The 19,947-nt window shown below is 53.3% G+C and overlaps 1 protein-coding gene across 4 annotated transcripts in view; it reads right to left on the bottom strand.

The window, feature by feature from the left end:
- The window catches only part of SEC16A (SEC16 homolog A, endoplasmic reticulum export factor), a 44,576-nt gene that overhangs the window by 4,523 nt on the left and 20,106 nt on the right, over positions 1-19,947 (bottom strand). Inside the window, exons 8-28 of one of the 4 annotated variants that reach the window (XM_025359590.1) lie at positions 19,870-19,931; positions 19,654-19,792; positions 19,100-19,345; positions 17,058-17,155; positions 15,600-15,681; positions 15,306-15,423; positions 14,997-15,108; positions 14,687-14,792; positions 12,754-12,894; positions 11,074-11,187; positions 10,627-10,816; positions 9,096-9,341; positions 8,410-8,492; positions 6,287-6,439; positions 4,296-4,373; positions 4,064-4,120; positions 3,776-3,887; positions 3,205-3,342; positions 2,852-2,946; positions 1,354-1,428; positions 767-826 (exon numbers count right to left, since the gene is read on the bottom strand). In XM_025359590.1, coding sequence (XP_025215375.1) covers positions 767-826; positions 1,354-1,428; positions 2,852-2,946; positions 3,205-3,342; positions 3,776-3,887; positions 4,064-4,120; positions 4,296-4,373; positions 6,287-6,439; positions 8,410-8,492; positions 9,096-9,341; positions 10,627-10,816; positions 11,074-11,187; positions 12,754-12,894; positions 14,687-14,792; positions 14,997-15,108; positions 15,306-15,423; positions 15,600-15,681; positions 17,058-17,155; positions 19,100-19,345; positions 19,654-19,792; positions 19,870-19,931 — 2,505 coding nt within the window. Of the gene's footprint in view, positions 1-766; positions 827-1,353; positions 1,429-2,851; positions 3,037-3,204; positions 3,343-3,775; positions 3,888-4,063; positions 4,121-4,295; positions 4,374-6,286; positions 6,440-8,409; positions 8,493-9,095; positions 9,342-10,626; positions 10,817-11,073; positions 11,188-12,753; positions 12,895-14,686; positions 14,793-14,996; positions 15,109-15,305; positions 15,424-15,599; positions 15,682-17,057; positions 17,156-19,099; positions 19,346-19,653; positions 19,793-19,869; positions 19,932-19,947 lie in introns of all 4 variants that reach the window. The other 3 variants (XM_025359591.1, XM_025359593.1, XM_025359592.1) reach the window with 3 other exon arrangements.

Below are 19,947 nucleotides of genomic sequence, written 5' to 3'. Positions count from 1 at the left end.
TTTCTGCTGAGCCATGGTTGCAGCTGGTGCCGTGACAGGCAGAAGATGAGGGGTCCGTTCACCTCCCTCCCACACTGGCCGCAGAACCCCGCCACTGCTGCACTCGCCCCGGCCTCAAACCAATGTTCTCATGCTTGATCAGAAAGGAGAAATCTTCCTTCCAGAGGAGAGCATCCTGACCCGGGAAACACTCACACGGCGAGGCCACGCCCCAGGCCCGTCATTGGAAAAACCAATTCGAGCAAAATGACAGAACCCACTCATTCGCTAGGACACCTCGGGGTTGGTCCAGTCACCCCGTGTATGTGGATGCTGCACAGCAAACCCCCTTTAAAGGAACACTGCTGTAATCCCAGCATTTTGGGAGACTGAGGCGGGCGGATCACGTGAGGTCAGGAGATCGAGACCAGCCTGACCAACATGGAGAAACCCCATCTCTACTAAAAATACAAAATTAGCTGGGCGTGCTGGCGGGTGCCTGTCATCCCAGCTACTCAGGAAGGCCAAGACAGGAGAATCGCTTGAACCCAGGAGGTGGACGGAGGTTGTGGTGAGCTGAGATCACACCATTGCATTTCAGCCTGGGCAACAAGACTGAAACTCTGTCTCAATAAAAAAAAAAAAAGGAACCCTGTACCCTTGGTCACGTGACGCTGAGGGAGCCAACGGGCGAGGTTAGTGGCAAAGCGCACACGGCGAACCGGCACCGCGTGCTCAGGGACACAGGCCAGCTCTCATGTTAGTGAGGACCACCAGCCGCAGGTACCTGATTAAAATGCTGGCTCACTTCACGTGATAATGAACTCATTGAACTACAGCGCGAAAGCTACAAAACAGCAAGAACACACATAAAACACGGACAAAAGTCAACATGCGCGTCACTGTCCAATCCAAGCCGTCAGTTCCATTTCAAAAGCTTTGTGATGCCATTAGAATCAATATAACTCAAAAGGAAAAAAGCCAGTGTTAGCTTCAGATTCCTGTCTTAACGTAAAGCTGTTATCCCGAAACAACCATTATCTCAGGGGACGGCTGGGAGGAAAAGTCCAGCCTTGGCCTAAGCCAGCTTCACCTTCTGACACCTCACAATTCAAGACGATTCCATGCTGTTGAGGGGAGGGGACTGGGACTGAGGTGACAGCTCAAACCCCTTCACCCTTCCTGAAGCTCCTAAATGGTTTTGTCAAAACAAGTGCAATTTTTTTTCCCCCAGGAACGCCACCTTTGAGGTGCTCTTGTTTCTAAACTGCCTCTTCCTACCCAGTACCGCCCTCCATAAAGGAAGAGGCACCTGGACAGTGAGCTGCTGGGGAGGCCTGGGCTGTGGGAGGCCCTGGCGTCGGCACTGCTTACCTCTCCTCCCTGGGAACCCTCAGGCTTAGAGGAGGGGAGTTCAGAGCCAGGGAGTGACGCTGCAGAGCTTAAAACCTGCCAAGAAAAAGAAAAATTGCAGCAACCAAATCCCAGGGAATTTAAGCCTCTCACCCCAGGCCAAAAAACAGGAAGCTGTTCTGGCCTGGGTTGCAAACGCCCTCTTCCACGTAAAGTGCTCCTCAGAGAGAAGTGAAAAGAAAGGTGCCTCACACGCGGCTCCAGCCGCGCAACTCTGCTGGCTCTGGACCCCCGCAGCTCTCTCCCAGTTGCCTGTGTACCTATGACAGGCTTGCAGTCTGCGGCTACTGTTATTCCCATTTTACAGAGGGGAAAACTGAGGCTTAGAGCGGTGAGTGACTGTCCCATGCTTTACACAGCTGATGAATGGAGAACAGGATTAGGCCCAGGCCTGTCCCACTCCCCCTGTAGAGAGTGCAGTCTGAGCTGTTCTTTTTTTTTTGAGATGGAGTCTCGCTCTGTCGCCCAGGCTGGAGTGCAGTGGTGCAATCTCAGCTCACTGCAAGCTCCGCCTCCTGGGTCCAAGCGATTCTTCTGCCTCAGCCTCCTGAGTAGCTGGGACTACAGGCACCTGCCACCACGCCCAGCTAAATTTTGTTTTTAGTAGAGATGGGGTTTCACCATGATGGCCAGGCTGGTCTCGAACTCCTGACCTCAACTGACCCCCCGACCTTGGCCTCCCAAAAAGCTGGGATTACAGGCGTGAGCCACCACTCCCAGCTGGTCAGAGCTGTTCTACTTCACATGGGAGTCATTTGTTTTTTTTTGTTTTGAGACGGAGTCTCGCTCTGTCGCCCAGGCTGGAGTGCAGTGGCCGGATCTCAGCTCACTGCAAGCTCCGCCTCCCGGGTCCACGCCATTCTCCTGCCTCAGCCTCCCGAGTAGCTGGGACTACAGGCGCCCGCCACCTCACCCGGCTAATTTTTTTTGTATTTTTTAGTAAAGATGGGGTTTCACCGGGTTAGCCAGGATGGTCTCGATCTCCTGACCTCGTGATCCACCCGTCTTGGCCTCCCAAAGTTCTGGGATTACAGGCTTGAGCCACCGTGCCTGGCCCCCCCTTTTTTTTTTTTTTGGATGAACATATACTTAACTTTTATTATTGGTAGATAATTTCTCTTTAACTTAATTTTATTTTTTCCAATTTTAAAAATTGTAAAATACACATACCATAAAATTTGCCACTTTAATCATTTTTAAGTTTTAAGCACATTCGCCGTGCTGAGCAATCATCACCGTCACCATCCCCAGATCTCGGTCTTCCCAAACAGCTCTGTCCCGCCTGGCACCGCGCATTCTACCTGCCGTCTCGATCATACACAAGTGTGAGGCATTTAAGACGGAACACTCTGCGTACACACTGGGTACTGACTTGCAGAACGCAAGGCGCTATCTGGCGGGATGGGGAGGTGACTCCTCGCTGGGTACCCTTCCCCTCTTTCCCACCGCAGCCACTCACCATGGGCTCTGGGGCAGGCTCCAGATTGGCCAGGCCCCTAGCTGGTGCAGGCCCTTCCCTGCCAGTCCCGTCTGGAGGCTGTGGTTCCTCTGCACCTGGGGATGAGAGAGCGAGGCGGCCATGATTCCGTCCAGAACATCCCTGGGGTCTCACTGAAGACACCCGGAGAGGAAGAGAGTTTCGTGCTGCACACACGGCACACTCACGAAGAAACGGGCAAATCATAAAAAACCACAAACCAGCCCCAGGCTCCCTGCGTGCTGACCAGGTCATTCTTTTAACAGGACATTTAGGAGACCCAGAGAAAGAGGGTCAAAGGTCAGGAGACTGGGGCTGGTGCTTGTGCCGCCTACCTGGGCTCGGCACAAACAAGTTGGAAGGAATCGGGAGTGGCGCGAGTGGAGCGACAAAGTCCGCAGGAGCAAGCGCCGGCTCGTTCCGCTGGGTCCCACTCGGGTTCAGGACGTCCACGTAGCGAGCTCTGCTTCCGGCTGCAAAGGGGAGGGAAGCAAATTGAGGCGAATGCGCCAGGCGGCCTCCAGTGCTCACTGTGTCAGAGCAAAAGCACGCAGGGACATGCTGGAAGCCATGTCGTGGCCCAACCCTGACGAGGACACCTTTCTACACGCAGATGTGTTTTGGCTTTTGGCCTTGGGGTGGTTCCCTATCTCACCCCGCTGTGGCACAGGCCCTCTGCCTCTGCACAGACATGGCTGTGCCCACAGCTTGTCAACGCAGACGGCTGTGGAACCACGTAACGCTCCGGAGAGCTGCGCTCGTCCCCAAGGCTTCCTCCTCGTGACACCAGCGTTACCTTCCACGGTGCGACACCCATCACCTCCTCCCCACACACAACAGCTACATGCTGGCCTCTCTCGGAGAGTTAGTCGTTCAAGCAAGCTCCCACTCCAAGGCCACCCTTACCTGCTCTTCTAGAGAACACGTTCACCGGGGCTCCAGCAGGCCCTGCGAGACCCGGCGGCGCAGCCTGCACAGCCTTGGGCAGCGAGGTTGGAGGTGGGGGCGGGGCTTTCTTCTGCAGAGGGACACGCAGCTTCAGACACGCACTGCACTGCGTGCACCAGAAACCCACTGGGACGGCAGTCAGGACGCTCCACAAGGAGCAGCAGCCGCCCAAATAGCACAGGGCCGCATGAAGCTGTTCCCTCCACTCACACCTCACACCCAGCGGGAACTACAATGACAACTTACCTCCTCTTCTGGCTCATTCAAATTCACCCACTGGTTTTTCTTTTCATCCCAAACAATCTGCCAAGATTTTAAAAAGAAAAAAGGTCAGTAGACTGAAGCTAAACATAATTAGAATCTGATTAATGATGACACTTCAAAACTTCAGGAAACACCTACTCAGGTCTGCTCTGAAAGTGACAGAAAAATCATTACAGTTCCTCGGGTGTCCCGTGCCGTATTCGACAGCACTCACCGATTTGTTCTTGTCATCTGGCAAATAAGCTTCTGTCTTTTTCTTCCCAGGTAGCCAACGAGAGAACCAGGATTCACCCTAAATATAAAAACCACAAGAAAAACTGAAAACACTATGTTCCATGAAATCAGCCAAAGGCAAAAAGACAAATTCTACAGGACACACTTCTGTGAGGCCCCAGAGTCGCCAGATCCACAGACACACCAGGAGAATGGAGGTGGGAGGGAACCGGGAGTTGTTGCTCCGTTTCAAGAGGACAGAGTTTCTGTTTGGGAAGGTGAGAATGGGAAAGTGAGAAAGTTCTGGAAATAGATGGTGGTGATGGTAACACAACAGTGTGGATGTACTCAGTGCCACAGAACTGTGCACTCAGAAAATGGTTAACATGGTGCATTTTGTTATGTGTATTTTACTGTAAATTTAAACAGGTCAGAACAGTAACGTGCCTTCATGAGCTTTTTACGTCTGAACACTGAGAAAGCTTCCGACATCCTGCCCTTTGAGAAGTGGAAGGCAGGCTGTCCAAGCCAGCGTGTGTCAGAGGCAGACACGGCCCCCCTGTGTTTCCCATGCGTGGAGAATTTGGTTATTAGGAAAATTTACTTTATTCTTCACATGATGCACTTCATTTTTGTTTGTTTGTTTGTTTGTTGAGACAGTCTTGCTCTGCTGCCCAGGCTGGAGTGCAATGGCGCGATCTTGGTGCACTGCAACCTCTGCCTCCTGGGTTCAAGCAGTTCTATGCCTCAGTCTCCTGGGTAGCTGGGATTACAGGCGCCCACCACTATGCACAGCTAATTTTTGTATTTTTAGTAGAGATTGGGTTTCACCATCTTGGCCAGGCTGATCTTGAACTCCTGACCTCATGATCCGCTTGCCTCCGCCTCCCAGAGTGCTGGTGTGACAGGCGTGAGCTGCCGTGCCCAGCCTCCCAGAGTGCCGGGGTAAAAGATACCATCACAAGTAAAAAGACAATCTACAGATTGGGAGACGATATCACAATCAATACACCTAAGAGGACTTATATCCACAATACAGAGAGGACTCCTGCGAGTCCGTAAGAGATCACCATTAAAAATGGAGAGGAAAGTCAGGTGCGGTGGCTGCAACTGCAGTCCCAGCTATGAGGCGGGAGGATCACTTGGGCCCAGAAGCTTGAGACCAGCCTGGGCAACATAGTGAGACCCCATCTTTATGGGGAAAAAACAACAACAAACAAAAAAATGGATAGAGACTTGAACAAGCACCGCCCCAAAAGGGCAATGAGATGGTAACAGGGACACAAGAAGGTGCCCAGCATCACACCTCGCTGGGGAGATGCAGAGTATAAGCCACAATGAGATGTCATCAGCCCCAGCACAACGGCTAAGTTAAAGAACTGGCACTGCCCAGTACTGGTGAAGACGAGGGATATCTGGGGCCCTTGTCCTCTGCTGCAGGACGTGTGACAAATGTCCAACCAACCAACCAACCATTTCAGACAACTGCTCAGCAGTGTCTCCTAAAGCTGAACACGCGCTCGTCCTTCGACCTAAACCCTCCGCTCCTCCGCGCGCACCTAAGGAAAACAAGCACATTCACCAAGAGACCGGCAAGGAGGCTCCCGGGGCCGGAATGATCCCAGCCCCACACTGAGAGCAGTCCCAAAGTCCACGACCGGAAGAGTCTGTGAGCCGGCAGCAGGCACACACCACAACGACAAAGGAGCGGCTGCCGTCTGGTCCCTTGCGGGTGGGTCTGACAGGTAATGGCCAGAGGGGACCTCTGGGGGCCGGACTGTGTCCCCATGCTGACCTGGGTGGGCTATGATCCTATTATCCGAAGGCACAAATACATAGACACTCATCATGCCGTGTGCACTGCAGACACTCGGCTGTTTGTATCAGGAGGCTGTTTGCATGTGTGGTGAATTAAGAGGCCGGTGCTCTGGGAAGCGTGCCTCCTGCCCAGACCCTGCTGGCCGCTGGGTGCACTGGGGGCAGCTGTACTACCTTCTTAGGTTCCTTCGTCTCTTTCTTGGCTGCTTGTCCGGCTCTCTTCGTTTCGGGAGCGGATGGGAGAGACAGAGGTGGTTGCGTGGGGCCCGAGTCGGCACGATCCCACCCTGGGGGGGCCTCTGAGTCTGGCGCCGTCCTCGAGGGGGCCTGTCACAAGGCAACGCAGAACAGGCTATCCTGGGGCTCCTCACACAGGAACCCAAAGACAACGGGGACGCGCTTCCCCAGGTGTGTTCCTTAAATATGTCACTGAGAGGCCACATGACTCTGGTGCCCAGAGGGAGTCAGGGAGGGGGCTGGGGAGAGCAGCCCCCTGACTGGGCCTCCCGGAGCCTCTGCCTGGCCTGACTAGAGAAAGCCAGCCGCACTTAATAAGCAGCTCCGTCTGGGAGCACTCAGCACTCGAAATGCAAATGCGGACCCTCGACGGAGATTCCGGGCTGGAAGAAATGGAGCGTGAGCACACACCGAGGGAAGACTGGCCAGAGTGGGGCGATGGGCATTCGCAAAGATACAATGATTTTTAAAAATATTTATTCCTGAGTCAAGTCCCAGTTTTTAATAGCTCAACCCTCACTTTTACTTTTCCAGGGACACAATATTTTAAAGGGTAAAACACCGAATGCAAGTTCAAACTATAGCAATCGCCTACTAATGGGATGCCCGGGAAGGGCTGGGTATAAGTAAAGAAGGTTCCAGAATGCGGTCTGTATAAAAGCAACCATCTTATACCAAACATGTCTAATCAGATAAATCTCTCTTTCAGGAAAACCAGTGAAAATGTTAGAAATTCTATTGTATTCCAGGATATCTTGTGAGATAAAAAAATTAGAAAAGAAATTCTACTGTAGAAAAAGAGATGGTCCGGCCGGGCCCGGTGACTCACACCTGTAATCCCAACACTTCGGGAGGCGGAGGCGGGTGGATCACGAGGTCAGGAGTTCAAGATCAGCCTGGCCGAGATGGTGAAACCCCATCTCTACTAAAAATACACACACAAAAAAATGAACTGGGTGTGGTGGTGGGCGCCTGCAATCCCAGCTACTCGGGAGGCTGAGGCAGAGAATTGCTTAAACCTGGGAGGTAGAGGATGCGGTGAGCCAAGATCGCACCACTGCACTCCAGCCCGGGCAACAGAGTGAAACTCCATCTCAAGAAAAAAAAAAAAAAAGAAAGAAAAAGAGATGTCCAGGTGCGGTAGCTCATACCTATAATCCCAGCACTTTGGGATGCTGAGGCGGGCAGATCACTTGAAGTCAGGAGTTCGAGACTAGCCTGGCTAACATGGCAAAACCCCGTCTCTACCAAAAAATACAAAAATTTAGCCAGGCATGGTGGCACACGCCTGTAGTCCCAGCTACCTGGGAGGCTGAGGCAGGAGAATCACTTGAACCTGGGAGGCAGAGGTTGCGGTGGACAAGATGGCGCCACTGCACTTCAGCCTGGGTGACAGAATGAAACTATGTCTTAGGGGAAAAAAAAAAAAAAGGTCAGGCTTGATGGCTCACACCCGTAATCCCAGCACTTTGGGAGGCCGAGGTGGGCAGATCACTTGAGCTCAGGAGTTCAAGACCAGCCTGGCCAACATCATGAAACCCCATCTCTACTAAAAGTGCAAAAATTAGCTGGGCGTGGTGGCACATGCCTGTAATCCCAGCTACTTGGGAGGCTGAGGCAGAGAACTGCTTGAACCTGGGAGGTGGAGGTTGCGGTGAGCCGAGATCGCGCCACTGCACTCCAGCCTGGACAACAGAGCGGGATGCCGTCTCAAAAATACAAAAAGAAAAAGAGATGCAGAAATCAGAGAAGGTGCCCATTTTGGAAGAATTAAAAATAATAAGGGGACTTCATGATATCTGGGTATTTCTTCTACTTAAAGTAACTGTTTTTATGCTACTGTATTCTCTTTCCCGTCTTTCCCTACCAGCATTTTCACCAACTCTTCATATTTTAAGGATGAAAGCTATTTAGAAGCACTTCCGCTTTAAGAAACAATTTTAGAAACAATTTCATAGTCCTCACTACCATCCTCCTACTTACAACTCAGCAAGGAGTCTGGGTGCCCACTCGATGAACTTTATGGAAAACAAATAGTTTAAGAAAATGTGACAAAGTACCAGAGTAGCAAATTTTCCACCAAAATTTTCTTCGCTTAGCTCGGAAAGGGAGTTTCCAACAGGCGCCTCCGGCGGCACGATCCCTGTCAACGGGAAAGAGAGCAACTGTGATCTCGGTCACGAGGAGGCGGGACGTGTGTGCGGCACACAGATCAACAGGCACACCGCCTTCCCACCCAGCTACCGCCACACCAGCATGGTTTGCAGAAACCAAGACTGAACATCGTCCCACATGTGTGCACACTCTTTTATTTTTAAAGCTAGGCCTGTGTTTTGCTTTGTCCATATATACACATGTAGACATAGGCACAGACCAGGGACAAGATCCACCAAATCAACTTCCAGACAGGAGTTCATGACCTGCCCCTGTCTGTCTCACCAGGCGGTCAGGAGGGGCTGAAGACAGATCCCAGGAGACCCATGGCCACCGTGCCCTGCCCCAGATGGCCATTTAAGCTTCTTATCATAACAAAAAGCCAAGTCACAAAAGAAACTGGCATTAACACTACTATCGTAGTGAGACTCTGAACCCATCCAGTCTGTAACTTCCAGAATGTTTGGTCTACATTAAGACAAGTAACGTAAGTTGTTTCAAGCTCAAATAACTTCAATCTCTTCCACCAATCCCCACAAACACCACCCCCAATGCTGCTTCTGCTCTCAAGACAGCATCTCTGCAGCCCCACCTGGGTCTGGGCTCCTGGCTTCCTGGAGCAAGTGTCTCCTTTCCTGCAGAGGCGGCACACCAGGCGGGAGGCCAGGCCCCGGGCACAGCGCTGCAGGATCAGGCCTGGAGGGCTCCGGGAAGCCAAGTGCAGACCCTGGGGTCACACAGCCAGGACCCGGCTCCAGGGGCCCCGGGGGCAGGGGCACTGGGAACATTGGCACCCTGGCAGGACTGGCCAACGGGCCGTCAGGGAGCGTCTGCGGAGCTGCATGGGAACAGTGGAGAAGAGGCTGGGGTTACTGAGGGTAGCCTGGGTCACTGGAAGGAGCTGATACTCAACATGTTTATGACAAGTGATTTTGTACAGCTCCATTTCTTTTACAAGGGAGGCCCAACAGAGCAAAGAGCCCTGAAATCACCACCGCACCGAACCATCAGTGGTTTGGAGAAAAGCAGAATATTCACTTCCTTTTCCAGGGGTGGGGGCAGGAGGAACACTGTGTCAGAGCACCACGTGGGCTCCTGGGCATGGCCCAGCCCAAACGCAAGCCCACAGCGACCGTCTGGCACAGAGTTCTGCTAGACTCGAGTCCCCTCCTCCATGGTCAGTGGTCAAACAGGCCACTCATTCATTCATTCATTCTTCCGACTCGACATAAAACCTGGGAGGGCTGCTGCCTGCCAGCACCATGCTGGGCCCTGGATGCTTCAAGAACAAAAGAAATGCTGGGTGCTCACGGGGGTCAGGACAGGTGAACTGAGTAAGAAGAGGAAGCGCTAAGGAGAGCAATCAACCAGGACGTGGTAACGGTGTCTGAGGACGAAGCAGAGTGGATGTCAGGCAGGGAGGGTGGGCAGCGAGGCAGTGGGCCCAAATCAGGAGTGTGGCTGGTCCATAGCATGGGAGTGGACACAGCACCAGGGCAGCAGGGCTTAGGGCTGACCCCAGAGGGCCTGTGGCCACTGTGAAGACCCTGGCTTGTCCTCAGGTGAGATGGAGACCCCGGAGGGTCTGGGGAAGAAGCAGGAGGCGAGCAGTAAGGAGCCATGCTAATCCAGGCATGCGGCCCTGCGTGCAGGCTGTGCTGGTGAGGTTCACCGACGAAGGAAGCCAAGGAGCATGTGAGAGGAGGGCATCTGGACTTGACTCCCTGCAGCTCTGGGCTGGCCCTTCCTCCGATGGGGCTGACTGGGAGAAGCAGGCTGCAGAGGAGCACAGCCGAGGGTGCTGCCCAGACACGGTGTGGCTGAGGCTCCCGAAGAAGCAAGCAGGGAGGCTGAGCAGGCAGCGGGCACTCAGGGCAGTGTCGCCAGCACATGGGTATTTATGGACATGGAAAGCCATGAGACTCCATCTCAGCAGGGCAGGAAGCATGAAGGGAAGAAGGGAGGAGACCGAGGAGACCCACAACCACCGTGGTGGTGCGAGACGCTGCCTCAAACAGTCTGCATCTGAAAGCAGTTCTCCAGGAGGCAAGGGCGCAGACCACAGCTCAGCCAGCAGGAAGCCGGGGCCTGTCCAAGGGCAGCAGCCGCGCACCTGGGCTCACCTGAGGGCAGCAGCCGCACACTGGGGCTCGAGTGCTCAGGGCTCGGTGCAGGCACGGCCAGCAGCGGGTTGGCGATCCCCAGGGCCGCTGGCTGACTGAGTCCTGCCCCGTCCTGTTCCACCTCGGAGCTTGGCGTGCCGGGACACTGTTGCGGGAAGGCTCCGTCCTGATGCCATACTCCAGCCCCCTCCTGAGGGAGAACAAGGCCTGCCCTGTGGAAGCCACCTGTGGCCGCACGGCAGCGCCGCCCGCCCGCCACCACCATGCTTGCTGTGTCCCTACTTCAGGACAGGAGGCACTCAACGCCCTTTCTGGGGAATTGGGGAATTCTCATAGGCACACATCTGCAGTTGTACTGTCTTTAGATACATACTTTCAGTGTGGACATAACAGGGACAGAAGCCACCTTACCAGATGCCTCTGGGCCACCCCAAGCCAAGGCTGTACCTTGATCTGCTGCTCCACCTGCTGCAGGTGAACCAGCCACGTGGGTGCGGCCAAGGCCTCCTCTTCCGGCTTCTCTTTCAGCTGGGGATCGAAGAGTCGCAACTGGGAAGCCATCTAGACACGGGCAAAAATCAGAGGCCCCTGTCACCACCAGGTGATGGCAAGTGAGCCGTCTTCAAAATGCCTGGGCAATGCAGCTTCACTGTTCACTGGGGATAAAGTTTAATTAGCTGCATACATGTTTCTAGTATGTGCTTAGGTGACATACACGGGATGCTGGGCGACTGTGGGAAGTTGCTGTAGACGACCTCTTGGCCCATGGGCACCAGGTCGGCAGCGCTGGGCACCCCCTGGAACACGCCTGGCCCGAGACTACCACCTGACCATGTGGACCTGACTCAGTAAGAGCTGGACTCCCAGGTAATGTCTGCAAGCCTTCGTCGGGAATGTGGGGGACGCAAAGCAGGGCAGAAGGGGGCAGAACACAAGTTTGGCCATGTGTTCATAACCACTGAGGCGGTGGATGAGCACCTAAGGATTCATCAATGACTCTCTGAACTTTGAAATGGGTCTAAAAATGTCCCTAATACATTTTTTGGGTATCCCATGAGCACGTTCTCACAAATGGAACTACTGACGAGAGGTGAAGATCCTGGGGCAACACGGGCGCCGCCTACACCTATCCCGTGGCACCTCCCATACTCTCTGCCAGTCACACCGCCTCTGTTTTACAGGGGAAGAAACTGAGGCTTGCAACAGTGCAGCCAGGACTCAAACAAAGGCTGCTGGACTCTGGACACTTAAGCTATCAACCACTAGACTAAATTTCCTCAAAATAAGAACATCCTGACTGGGCACGGTGGCTGACACCTGTAATCCCAGCACTTTGGGAGGCCAAGGCAGATGCATGCATCACTTGAGGTCACGAGTTCGAGACCAGCCTGGCTAACATGGTGAAACCCCATCTCTACTAAAAATACAAAAAATCGGTCAAGCGTGGTGCCTGGGAGGCTGAGGCAGGAGCATCGCTTGAATCTGGGAGGCGGAGGCTGCAGTGAGCCGAGATCGCACCAAACTGCACTCCAGCGTGGGTGACAGAGTGAGACTCTATTTCAATAAAAAAAGAATATCCTGGGCTGGGCGTGGTGGCTCACTCCTGTAATCCCAGTACTTTGGGAGGCCGAGGCGGGTGGATCACGAGGTCAGGAGATCGAGACCATGGTGAAACCCTGTCTCTACTGAAAATACAAAAACTTAGCCGGGCGCGGTTGGGGGTGCCTGTAGTCCCAGCTACTCTGGAGGCTGAGGCAGGAGAATGGCGTAAACCCGGGAGGCAGAGCTTGCAGTGAGCTGAGATCACACCACGGCACTCCAGCCTGGGCCACAGAGCCAGACTCCGTCTCAAAAAAACAAAAACAAAAACAGTATCCTACAGACAGTTTCTTCTGATGATGAAACTCGCACCAAGGTTCTGTGCTGGCACATGGTGCCTGAGAGTCCCCAGACTAAGACGCAAAACACGAAGCCATTCAGAGATCTTCATCTGCCCAAGAGGTAGGTTCTGAGCGCCTACCACAACGCGCATCTGAACCATCGCCACCCCCACGCCCGGGGGCTCTGGCAAACCCTCCTTCCCTGCAGTCAGCACAGCATCCTGAGAACCGGTGCCAGGGGCAGCACCTGCACAAGCTGGCTGATCAGCACTGGGGAGTACAGGTGCGGCTGCATCAGGATGCTCTTCGCGATGGCCTCACAGTAGTGGAAGGCTTGCGTGGCCAGCCCCATTTCCGCCAGGCGGCAGGAGTAGATGAACTTAAACACCTGAAACGACAGAAACCTTGCTGCCCCGCGGCTCCCCTGCTTCCGAGCATCGCGGATGGACAAAGCCTCGCGATGCCCCGGGGATCCCCTGAGTCCGAGCATCACCGAAGGACAAAGCCTTGCGCTGCCCCGGGGCTCCCCTGCGTCCGAGTATCGCGGATGGACAAAGCCTTGCGCTGCCCGGGGGCTCCCCTGCGTCCGAGCATCACCGACGGACAAAGCCTCGGGCTGCCCCGGGGCTCCCCTGCATCCGAGTATCGCGGATGGATAAAGCCTCGCGCTGCCCGGGGGCTCCCCTGCGTCCGAGCGTCACCCTGGAAGCTGTGGACTCTTCTGGACGCTTCACTCATCATGTCTCCCACCCACCATGCCCGCCGACCACAGTCCTAGTCCCTGTTCCCTGAAGGATTTCAAGAGCAAAGTAAGTGACTAAGCTGGGAAGAAACCCACTCTGCTTTCCCCCCCAACCCCTTTCATGGCGCCACTCGGCTCTCACAGCCACAACACCCCAAGAGCACGGCACTGAGACCACTGCCTTCTCTGCAGCTCCAGCTGCCCACAGGCATTCTCTAGATACTTCTTTTTTTTTTTTTTTTTTTTTTTGACAGGGTCTCACTTTGTCACCCAGTCTAGAGTGCAGTGGCACAATCCAGCTCACTGCAGCCTCAATCTCCTGGGCTCAAGCGATCCTCCCACCTCAGCCTCTGAGTAGCTGGAAACACAGGCGCATGCTGCCATGCCTGGCTAATTTTTATATATTTTTTTTTTTGGTAGAGACAGGGTGTCATTACGTTGCCAGGCTGGTCTCTAATTCCTGAGCTCAGGTAATCCACCCACCTTGGCCTCCCAAAGTACTGGGATTACAGGCATGAGCCACCATGCCCAGCCTCTCTCTATGTATATTTTATACACACCACCCCCATACTGCATCAGAGAATACCTCCCTCAAATATTAAAAACAGCTCATACGGCCGGGCGCGGCGGCTCACACCTGTAATCCCAGCACTTTGGGAGGCCGAGGCAGGCAGATCATGAGGTCAGGAGATCGAGACCATCCTGGCCAACATGGTGAAACCCCATCTCTGCTAAAAATACAAAAAACTGGGGGCCGAGCGTGGTGGCTCACGCCTGTAATCCCAGCACTTTGGGAGGCCGAGATGGGTGGATCACGAGGTCAGGAGATCGAGACCATCCTGGCTAACACGGTGAAACCCTGTCTCTACTAAAAATACAAAAATTAGCCGGGCGCGGTGGTGGGCACCTGTAGTCCCAGCTACATGGGAGGCTGAGGCAGGAGAATGGTGTGAACCTGGGAGGCGGAGCTTGCAGTAAGTGGAGACTGCGCCACTGCACTCCAGCCTAGGCAACAGAGCGAGACTCCGTCTCAAAAAGAAAAAAAAAACAACAAAAAAAACACAAAAAATTAGCACGGCATGGTGGTGCTGCCTGTAGTCCCCGCTACTCTGGAGGCCAAGGGGAATGGCTGAAGCCTGGGAGTGATCAAAGCAGAGTGCACTCCAGCCTGGGCAACGAGTGAGACCCTGTCTCCTTTAAAAAAAAAAAAAAAAAAAAAGCTCATGAAAATAATTGAAATCAAATGCAAACGGAAAGCCTCAATTCAATGTGATCTAGTTTTTTAGCATTTTAGATCAAATGTCTTCTCAAGATCCTCCCTGAAAAAACTCACATCATTTTTTTCCATAAGAATTCAAAAACTCTAAGTAGCCAAAAGCTTGTTAGCACTGAGCGCCTGCCCACCCATGACAGCTGCAGGCTGGCAGCACCTGCTTACCTGGAAACTAGGCAGGGGGCAGGTCTGGGCACCCAGGGACTGGGCGTACTCATAGGCTTCCGTCCTCTGGATTGCTTCATTGGTTGCAAACTTTAAGAATGGCAAACTGTAGAGGAAGCGAATTATTTTTATTTAAAAAACATGGCCAATTATTAGCAGAGTCAACCTCAGAGCAGGTCATCCAGAAGTGTGTCCCACCATGTGACAAATCAAGACATGATTCTGGCCATTTCTGAATTAACTAAAGGAGAAGGATTTCGTCTTACTTTTAAAGGAAAACTTACAGGACTACACTGACTTGCTTCTTTACCTGTGATTTGATCCAATTAAGACAAGCTTTGTAGTTTTCTTCGTATAAACACCAAATCCAACCTGGGCCATAAGGTAGCAAAAGTGGGCCGCGTCTAAGAGGCCCTTCGAAGCTGGAGAGACACGAGAACCAGGCGGAGTCTCAGTGACTGGGGATGCCCGCGGAAGTCAAGCATGTGCACAGAAGGCACTAGAGACGCGAGCTGGACCAAGAAGGCCGGGTTCTTGTGATTTCTGCCAATGCCACAGACAACCGGGCCTTCGGTGCTCCATCCATGACGCCCGATGCCCATCTCCACCCCTGACCTACCTAGAGTGTCGCCCATGGTAGCCATCGTCCTGGACTCGACATCCATATTGTTGTTCAAGTTGGACAAGACCATGGCAAGGTGCGGCCTCCAGTCTCCCCATTTCTCGTCTCCACAGCACTAACATGAGGAAAAACAAAACGAAGCCTCATCCCTGGAAGCCAGCACCGTTTCAATTCCACGCAGCTGGGCTCACCAGCACGAGGAGGCACCTCACGGCCTGTGACAGCGTCACCCATGAGCAAACTCCACACAGGCAGTGAAGCCTGTGCGAGCCACCAGGCAGTGCCACTCACCGTGGACGCAGCGGGCATCCGCCCGGACATGAGCTGGTAGACTGTCTGCAGAGGGTCGTTGATTGGGAGGCTGTTGGCAAACCTGGGCAGACATAAACACAGAAAGACCCCACGCTGGCTCAGCTAAAAGAAAAAATCCGGCCGGGCGCGGTGGCTCACGCCTGTAATCCCAGCACTTTGGGAGGCCGAAGCGGGCGGATCACCTGAGGTCAGAAGTTAGAGACTAACATGGAGAAACCCGTCTCTACTAAAAATACAAAAATCAGCTGGGTGTGGTGGTGCACACCTGTATTCCCAGCCACTCAGGAGGCTGAGGCAGGAGAATCGCTTGAACCCAGGAGGCAGAGGTTGCAGTGAGCTGGGATCGTGCCACTGCACTCTAGCCTGGGCGACAGAGCAAGACTCCATCTCAAAAAAATAAATAAATAAAATAGCAATAAAATAAATTAAAAAAAAAAAACCAGACCTCAGCCCTCTGATGTAATGATTAGACTTATATTTCACTTAGGCAAAGTACACATATCTCAGTATTTTATTTTTCTTTCCCTATCTCAATATTAAAAAAAAAAAAAGCTGTAAAAGATAAGTCCAGGTGTGGTGGCTCACGCCTGTAATCCCAGCACTTTCAGAAGGTCAAGGTGGGCAGATCCCTTGAGGCCAGGAGTTTGAGACCAGCCTGGCCTGGCCAACATGGCAAAACCCCATCTCTACTAAAAATACAAAAAATTAGCTGGGTGTGGTGGTGGATGCCTGTGGTCCCAACTACTTGGGAGGCCAAGGCGTGAGGATCACTTGAACCTGGGAGGCAGGGGTTACGGTGAGCTGAGACTGCACCACTGCACTCCAGCGTGGGCAACAGAGCAAAACTCAAAATTTAAAAAAAAAGCTATAAAAGATGGAGACTAGGCCGGGTGCAATGGCTAACGCCTATAATCCCAGCACTTTGGGAGGCCAAGGCAGGCGGATCACAAGGTCAGGAGATCGAGACCATCCTGGCTAACACGGTGAAACCCCGTCTCTACTAAAAATACAAAAAAACTTAGTTGGGCATGGTGGCGGGCGCCTGTAATCCCAGCTACTCGAGAGGCTGAGGCAGGAGAATGGCGTGAACCTGGGAGGCAGAGCTTGCAGTGAGCCGAGATCACGCCACTGCACTCCAGCCTGGGCAACAGAGCAAGACTCTGTCTCAAAAAAAAAAAAAAAAAAGATGAAGACTAAGGAATTCACTGAGATTTTATGTGAAGTATTAAAAACCATGCGGTTAATAAAAAACTTTTTAAGCTCTCCACAGCACAACCCAAGGAAGCCTCGAAGCCAAGGAAGCCCGAGTTCGTGTGGGAGCACAGCATAGTCAAGTGAGATCTGCCTGCCACCTGCCACCTGCCACCAGTGTGGACGCCGCGTGCTGCAGGGAGCCAGCAGGGCTCGCCACTGGACCAGGCCACCATGGGACTGTACCTGGTCATGACTCGGGCGTGTGTCCGGCTGTCCATCTTACTTGCAAGGAGCAGAGCGTGACCCCACAGGCCATTCTTCATTGCAGACTCCAAAGCATCCTGCAAAAGGCATTTCAGGGGCCTTGGTGAGTTATCGGTGGTGCTCACGTGACATGAGTCAAGACAGGCGACAGGCCATGTGTCCTCACGTAGCAGCAGATACACAAACAACCCAAAGGCCTCAAAAACTTATTCACCATTTGGAGATTAAGACACGTCAGCATTTCACTATTTTCCTGAGTTTCAAAGTCCCTGCGGTAGTGGGTATTTGTAGATATTTGCTGCTTTTATCCATTTTCAGCATAAAACATAAGCACGCTAATCTCAAATAGGGCTAACCACACCGCACTGCCCACCACGCCGCCCCGTCCACTGGGAAACACACGCGGGTCAATTCCCCGGTTCTAACAGGAGGCCTCCGCAAATATCCATCAGCACAGACAGTGGCTCCAGTAAGGCAGCCTCCCCTTTCGCCAAAATCATCTAGGGTATAATTTAGGACTTCAGGCTAGGAGGCAAAAATGCTACAGTAGAGGAAGATGTTAATAAAAGCTAACAGGTTACACGACTTCAATCAGTTATAAAACATCCATAATAGACTCATACTGATCAGGCCGGGCGCGTTGGCTCATGCCTGTAATCCCAGCACTTTGGGAGACCAAGGCGGGCAGATTGCTTGAGCCCAGGAGTTCGAGACCAGCCTGGCAACATGGTGAAACCCCGTCTCTACGAAAAAAAAAAAAAAAAGTTAGCCCGGCGTGGCGGCATGCAGCTGTAGTCCCAGCTACTCAGGAGGCTGAGATGGGAGGATCACTTGAACCCAGGAGGTCGAGGCCGCATTAAGCGGTGATCACGCCACTGCACTCCAGCCTGGGCAAGAGCGAGATTTTGTCTCAAAAAATAAAAATAGGCCGGGCGCGGTGGCTCAAGCCTGTAATCCCAGCACTTTGGGAGGCCGAGACGGGCGGATCACGAGGTCAGGAGATCGAGACCATCCTGGCTAACACGGTGAAACCCAGTCTCTACTAAAAAAAAAATACAAAAAACTAGCCGGGCGAGGTGGCGGGCGCCTGTAGTCCCAGCTACTCGGGAGGCTGAGGCAGGAGAATGGCGTAAACCCAGGAGGCGGAGCTTGCAGTGAGCTGAGATCCGGCCACTGCACTCCAGCCTGGGCGACAGAGCAAGACTTCGTTTCAAAAATAAATAAATAAATAAAATAAAATAAAAAAATAAATAAATAAATAAATAAAAGTACTGGTCAAATATGCCCTTTCTGAGTTTATCATGATATAAAAGGACGGAGAGCTCTGGGCCTATCCAATGTCTCTGCTGTTCAGGGCCACACATGCCCGTGAGACTGGCCTCTCTCCTGCTTAGCACATCCAAAGCGGACATCATGCGCCCTAGACAGGCCCTCCTGTGAACACACTGTCCCTGCTGCAGTCGCTATGGACCCCCCAACCCCACTGTCCCAGAGCAGGCTCCTGTCTCAGGTCCCCCGCCTGCCCTGGTCCCCAGGCTGCTGTGGCCCCAGTCACTGGACGCTATACGCACTGGCTGCTCCCCTGCCCGTGGCCTTTCCATGCACTGCGCCTCTGACAGGCTGGGTGCGTCCTCTCAACTCCCAACGACTTCTGGGCTGTGGACTCGAGCCTGACTTTGTGAGAATGCCAAAACTCGTGTCATGCACGTCTCATCTGAGACTTGGCACACACAGCAAGGACACGGCCCGTGCTCAACACGTGCATTTATTGAATGACTGAAAATTCCATCTGCAGGTCTCCAACACTGGAAATAGTTAGAAGGAAACCCACATGAACACCTCCAGAAGGATGGCATAAAAGAGGCCGGCATCGTTCAGGAAACAGCAAGACCCAAAGCCCCACACAGCAGCGCGGACGCTCCCGAGAGGGGCCGTGTCCCTCCCCGACGGCTGCATCGCCCGCACCAGGCCCGACCCAGTGGACACCTGCAAGCGCCGGGTGCCATGATGGGGAGGCGCACCTTCTTACGGCCATACAGCAACAGCTCCCTGAACCGCTCTGTCTCTCTCTCAAGAGAGCTGGCGGCAGCCGTCGGACCACCAGTGAGGAAAGAGAGCTGGGCCTCGCCAGACTCCTCCTCTTCCACCTGCTCCACCGCCTCGTTCGTGAAATCAATCAGGTTTGCTTCATTGGGCGACTTCCCAGGAAGCCACACTGTTCTGTGGTCTCGTAACAGAAGCTCCGCAATGTCGGTCCCTACCACGGTCTGTTCGGGTCAACAGGAACAGGAAGGAGAACAATGGCTCTCAGGTGAGGACGCATTAGACCATCACAGGCACAAAGCCCCACCCTGGACACAGCCAGACCCACAACTACCCGAAAGGCTGGCAAGGCTGGACTGAAACCTCATCTCATCCCAACCGCACGTTCCCTCTCCCTCCCCACCCAGTCCTCGAGGCTCCCACAGCTGGGCACGCGATCTCGCCCTGCTCCGCCAGGAGGCTGAGCATGCAATGCCCAAGACGAAATGAAGACCAGGAGGAAGAAACACTCTAGAAGTAAAAAGACACATACCCCATTCTGTCTGCATAGGAGAACAATAAAATTCCAAAGAAGACTTGCAGACTCTTTGTCAATTAAGTTTTCATTCTGCAAACATGTTATAGCTTTGTTCTGTGCAAAATTAATGACATCCACTTTATGGGTATCGTCTCTGTAGAAAGAACACACAGTGAGCAGTGATGTCTGCAAGGCCGGGCTCGCAAAGAAAAGCCTCAACAAGCAACATACTTGGCCAGGGGTCCCGGGAACGCCCGCATCTCCTCCTGCTCAGACGTGTGCTGCAGCAAGGCCTACGAGGAGAGGGCT

This window comes from Theropithecus gelada, chromosome 15 (genome assembly GCF_003255815.1).
Source record: "Theropithecus gelada isolate Dixy chromosome 15, Tgel_1.0, whole genome shotgun sequence".
Classification (NCBI taxonomy): Eukaryota; Metazoa; Chordata; class Mammalia; order Primates; family Cercopithecidae; genus Theropithecus; species Theropithecus gelada.
The sequence above is the reverse complement of the archived record's forward strand: the minus strand, read 5'-3'. Positions and strand labels throughout refer to the sequence as shown.